This window comes from Gigantopelta aegis, chromosome 6 (genome assembly GCF_016097555.1).
Source record: "Gigantopelta aegis isolate Gae_Host chromosome 6, Gae_host_genome, whole genome shotgun sequence".
Lineage (NCBI taxonomy): Eukaryota > Metazoa > Mollusca > Gastropoda > Neomphalida > Peltospiridae > Gigantopelta > Gigantopelta aegis.
In genome coordinates, this window is record NC_054704.1 from 91673095 (window position 1) to 91678741 (window position 5647).

The window sequence follows — 5647 nt, forward strand, 5'->3', positions numbered from 1 at the left end:
TCGATCCTGTTGGTGGAACCATTGGACTATTTCTCGTTCCAGCTTGTGCACCACGATTGGTATATGAAAGGTCGTGGTATGTGCTATCCTGCCTGTGGAATGGTGCATATAAAAGATCCCTTGCTACTAATGGGAAAATGTATCGGATTTCCTCTCTATGACTATATGTCAGAATTATTAAATGTTTTACATCCAATAGCCGATTATTAATAATCAGTGTGCTCTAGTGGTGTCGTTAAAAAAAACAAATAAACAAATTCAGTACATATGAAGCAACAGAATAAAAAATAACTAAATACGATAAAAAAAATTACTTTAACTTTGAAACTTCTTCAAGGAAAATGGCGGTTTTGTTTAGCTGAACATTGAACTTTTGATACGGTATTATAAAATTGAGGGAAAACAATACTAGTACATTCAGTATATTCAGTATCATTTTTATTCAGTCCCATTTTCGACTTTTTGTTACGTTATAACAAAGATTGTGAAAATCACAATACTCCGTGCATGTTGCTTGTCTGTATATGTTTGTGTATACAGCTAGCTTTCGAGAGTTCGAGATTGGTATTAGGTTGCACACCACAAGAACAATCTGGACGTTTGTATTAAGGACGCACTGAATAATTCGTCTATGCCTATGCCATGGCAGTCATTCATTTTAAACGTATCATTAACAAACAAGGAATATAACAAAGGGGATAAATGTTCACCTTTTCTAACACCAACACAGCAGGGGAAATAATCTGTCAAGGAGTTATGTGCGCTGGCACAACATTTAATATTCTGATACATATTATGAATTACTGGAAAAGACTTAGTGGTACAGAGTTGTACAAGAATACGTGGTCGGTACTTACAGAGTTCTACAAGAACACGTGGTCGGTACTTACACAGTTGTCCAAGAACACGTGGTCGGCACTTACACAGCTGTACAATAACACGTGGTCGGTACTTACACAGTTGTCCAAGAACACGTGGTCGGCACTTACACAGGTGTACAATAACACGTGGTCGGTACTTACACAGTTGTACAATAACACGTCGTCGGTACTTACGCAGCTGTACAATAAGACGTGGTTGGTACTTACGCAGCTGTCGTCGGCACTTACACAGCTGTACAATAACACGTGGTCGGTACTTACGCAGTTGTATAATAACACGTCGTCGGTACTTACGCAGTTGTACAATAACACGTCGTCGGCACTTACGCAGCTGTACAATAACACGTGGTCGGCACTTACGCAGCTGTACAATAACACGTGGTCGGTACTTACGCAGCTGTACAATAACACGTGGTCGGCACTTACGCAGCTGTACAATAACACGTCGTCGGCACTTACGCAGCTGTACAATAACACATGGTCGGCACTTACGCAGCTGTACAATAACACGTCGTCGGCACTTACGCAGCTGTAAAATAACACGTCGTCGGTACTTATGCAGCTGTACAATAACACGTCGTCGGCACTTACGCAGCTGTACAATAACACGTGGTCGGTACTTACACAGCTGTACAATAACACGTCGTCGGTATTAACACAGCTGTACAATAACACGTGGTCGGTATTTACGCAGCTGTACAATAACACGTGGTCGGTACTTACGCAGTTGTACAATAACACGTGGTCGGTCCTTACGCAGTTGTACAAGAACACGTGATCGGTACTTACACAGTTGTACAAGAACACGTGATCGGTACTTACACAGTTGTCCAAGAACACGTCGTCGATACTTACACAGTTGGACAAGAACACGTGGTCGATACTTACACAGTTGGAAAAGAACACGTGGTCGATACTTACACAGTTGGAAAAGAACACGTGGTCGGTACTTACACAGTTGGACAAGAACACGTGGTCGATACACAGTTGGACAAGAACACGTGGTCGGTACTTATACAGTTTTACACAGTTGGACAAGAACACGTTGTCGATACTTACACAGTTGGACAAGAACACGTGGCCGGTACTTACACAGTTGGACAAGAACACGTGGTCGATACTTACACATTTGGACAAGAACACGTGGCCGGTACTTACACAGTTGGACAAGAACACGTGGTCGGTACTTACACAGTTGGACAAGAACACGTGGTCGGTACTTACACAGTTGGACAAGAACACGTGGCTGGTACTTACACAGTTGGACAAGAACACGTGGTCGGTACTTACACAGTTGGACAAGAACACGTGGTCGATACTTACACACGTGGTCGATACTTACACAGTTGGACAAGAACACGTGGTCGATACTTACATAGTTGGACAAGAACACGTGGTCGATACTTACACAGTTCTCCCGTGAAAAGCCAGAACCTAGTAACTCACTTTTTGCTTGTTTTGAGAAAACCAAAGAAAACATCATTTGTGAATATTAAAATCTAGTCTATTCATGGAGATGTACTTACTGTTTACGGGTCAAAAATTTATAACCAAATAAGTTTCAGAGTGTATTAGATTGATGATGTAAACTACACCAATTTTTTTTTTTATTGTTCCATATTTACAAAAAACCACAAATAAACGTCACTGTATACAAGAAAGTTACATGACATGCTGTCAAAGTTGAAGGTTGTCAAACATGGATTTTACACATTAGAACATTCGTTTAATAGTGTGTGAATCCACCCCTGGCGCGAATACACTCGACACATCGTTGCCTCATGCTGTTGATCAGACGTCTGAAGAACTCTTGGGGAATGGCCTGCCACTCTGCCATAAGAAGTTGACCCAGATCATGAAGGTTGGCCGGAGGGGCATGGTTATCCCGAACTCTCCTGCCTAATTCGTCCCAGGCATGCTCTATTGGGGCCAAGTGAGGCGAATATGCTGGCCAATCCATCCTGGCGATACCTTGTTGTCTGAGAAAGTCCGTTACCACCCTGGCGCGGTGGGGTCTGGCATTGTCATCCTGCAGAACTGCCCCGCCGCCAATCTGCTGAAGGCCTGGGAGAACCAACGGCCGGATAATCTCATTCAGATAGCGGATTCCATTCAGATTGCCATCCACCACATAGAGGGGGGTCCTGTGGTGGATAGAGATGCCGCCCCACACCATGACGCTGCCACCATCGAACCGGTGACGTTGTCTAACGTTAACGTCAGCGAAGCGCTCCCCAGGACGTCTGTAGACACGAACCCGACCGTCGTTGAACTGGAGACTAAACCTGGACTCATCAGTGAACATCACTCGATCCCATTGAACACGTTGCCACCGCAGATGAAGCGTGCACCAGTGACGTCTGGCCGTTCTGTGACGTGGTAGGAGTGGTGGTCAAACAGCCTGGCGATGGCAGCGTAGATTACTGGTTCTCAGACGATTACGTATGGTTTGATCAGACACTCGAGTTCCAGTCGCAGTCCGCAGATTGTCACGTAATCGGCGTGCAGTGGTTGTGCATTGACGTAGAGCCATATTGGTGATGTAGCGGTCCTCTCTATTTGTAGTGCTTCGGGGTCTTCCCGAACGTGGACAATTTCGAACAGAATTCGTTGCTTGGTACCGTTGCCACAGTCGGCCAACGACACTCTGACTGACACCAAGTCTCAGAGCAACATTTCTTTGCGTATTGCCATCCTGAAGCCAAGCAATAGCCCTTCCTCGATCTTCGATAGTCAGTTGAAGTCGTACCATTGTCGAATTTGGAGTGTGCACCGTACACGAACGCAAGCTCCAATTATACAGAAATTCAGCATTGGGAACATGAAATACACGTACAAAGCGTGCAAATGAAGCGTTTTGTGAAAAAGCAAGTTATTGGCACTTAGCAGACCTTTCGCTTTCGCCCTAATTTACGTGCAAATGTAAGCATGTTTTCGCCATTAGAACTAGTCGACAGTGTCAATGACAGTGGATTTTAATTCATTTATGGGTTGCTTAGACCCACTTTCGTCAAAATGGAACAATACCATGCGTGACATTATGGTCTAGCTAATATAATTGACATTCAGAAAATAATGTCGAAAATATCGTCTGACCCTTAAATTCTTTTGAGTAGTATATATCCACTAAGGTTCACAATTCTCACCAATAATTAATCGGACTTAATTACCATTATTTTGGCGGGAAAATTAGTTACTAGGTTTTGGCATAGCAAATGCTAAAGAACTACATATATATTACCAAGGCAAAACCTAGTTTGAAAATTACTCATTTATTTTCCAATAAATGTGTGTACAAATGGCAGGAAAATACGACATAGCTTCAATAAGGCATTGAGACCTGCAAGAAAATGCACTTGTCTCATGAATTGGAATGTTGTTTGAAGTTAACGACCGAAGTACTAGCCCTGTATCTAGTACAATCAAATTTAATGACATATAATCATGATTTAATGTTTAACTTTCTCACTAGGCCATTCTTTCTTACAGTACATGTAATAGTAAGTTTTTAAATCTACAATAGCTGAAAAGTGGTCAAGTGGTTTATAAACCCCACAGACAACAAAGATGCCTCTGCCCGGACTAGTTCAAATGTGAGGTCTATTAATTGCTATTTTAGCGTATGGAATTTGCCAGGTCACTGACGTCTCTCTCGGGTATGTCCAACCAGAAGAGTTTCTTTGTGGCGGGTCAACACGTAACAAATTGAGTATTCCAGTCTTCTTGGATTTGGGAATGCCACGTGGTTCTGCCCGTTTGGATGGAAATTGACCTGTCACATCAAACTTCGCCTTCAGGAAGTCAATTTCTGTGTATGGGTCATCGAAGTCCTCCTTGTACATCATTGTACACCTACCCTTGGAGAATTTGACCTCACATACCTTTCCCAACAGCGGCATCTTTGTCTTCTTCCCACTACGGGCGCGTTGTTCCCCGCTGAATTCATAGAAATCAATGTACTCCAAAAGAATGGGCATTATTATCTTGGAGGATGTTTGGCATAGCTCCACGAAGTCGTCAAAGGTAAATATATTCTCATCCTGTTTCATTTTTCCCCCAATAGACCCATGAATGGAATCTGTCTTCATGTAAGTGTGCCTCTTTTGTAGGTATTTGATAACCACTTGCTGAGAGCCCCAAACTGCATTCACACATTGTGCGAGAGCTGTGTATAATGTCCAGTTCTTATTTTGACCCCCACAATTATTAACATAGAATAGGAGGTTAGGGGATGCATCCTTAATAATGCACTTGATATACGCACTTGCAACATCTTGGGCAAATCTACCAACGTTCCCTCATGCCACAACACCACATAATCTGGTTCATGATCAGCTCCCATTCGGGCAAAGGTCTCATTAAAAACAATGCGGTGGCTCACAAAGAAGCTCTATTTAGTGGAAAGTTTAGGTATTACCCTCTGCATGTCAACGGCATACATATTAAAACCATCGGGAAACTCCTTCTGGTATTCAATTCGAGCTTTTGTGTAAGCTATCTTATGTTATGGCCATCAATACATTCCTCACATGTATCGGCATCATGATCACCAAAAATTATGTTTTAAAACCAATCCCGATCCAGCAAACCATCGAATAAACCTCACTAAGCCTTCATTGGGTGATTATTAATTGTTTATATACTAAAACGCTATTAGAATGGTCAAAGATGGGGTCTAGTGTCTAGTGTGCCACTCGGAAGTCGAAGCAACACTGCAATAAACTGAGTTGATTTGGTCATTTTCTCCTACATGTCATAGTATTTGC

The 5647-nt window shown here is 42.6% G+C and overlaps 1 protein-coding gene across 1 annotated transcript; it reads left to right on the top strand.

The window, feature by feature from the left end:
- Positions 1–795: 795 nt before the first annotated feature.
- Positions 796–1416, top strand: LOC121374787. Its single transcript, XM_041501897.1, has one exon. It carries the CDS (start codon positions 796–798, stop codon positions 1414–1416), a length of 621 nt encoding a protein of 206 aa, XP_041357831.1.
- Positions 1417–5647: the final 4231 nt, after the last annotated feature.

What these genes read in the sequence shown, in the direction of transcription:
- LOC121374787 (XM_041501897.1), top strand. Translation starts at nt 796, where the DNA reads ATGAATTACTGGAAAAGACTTAGTGGTACAGAGTTGTACAAGAATACG.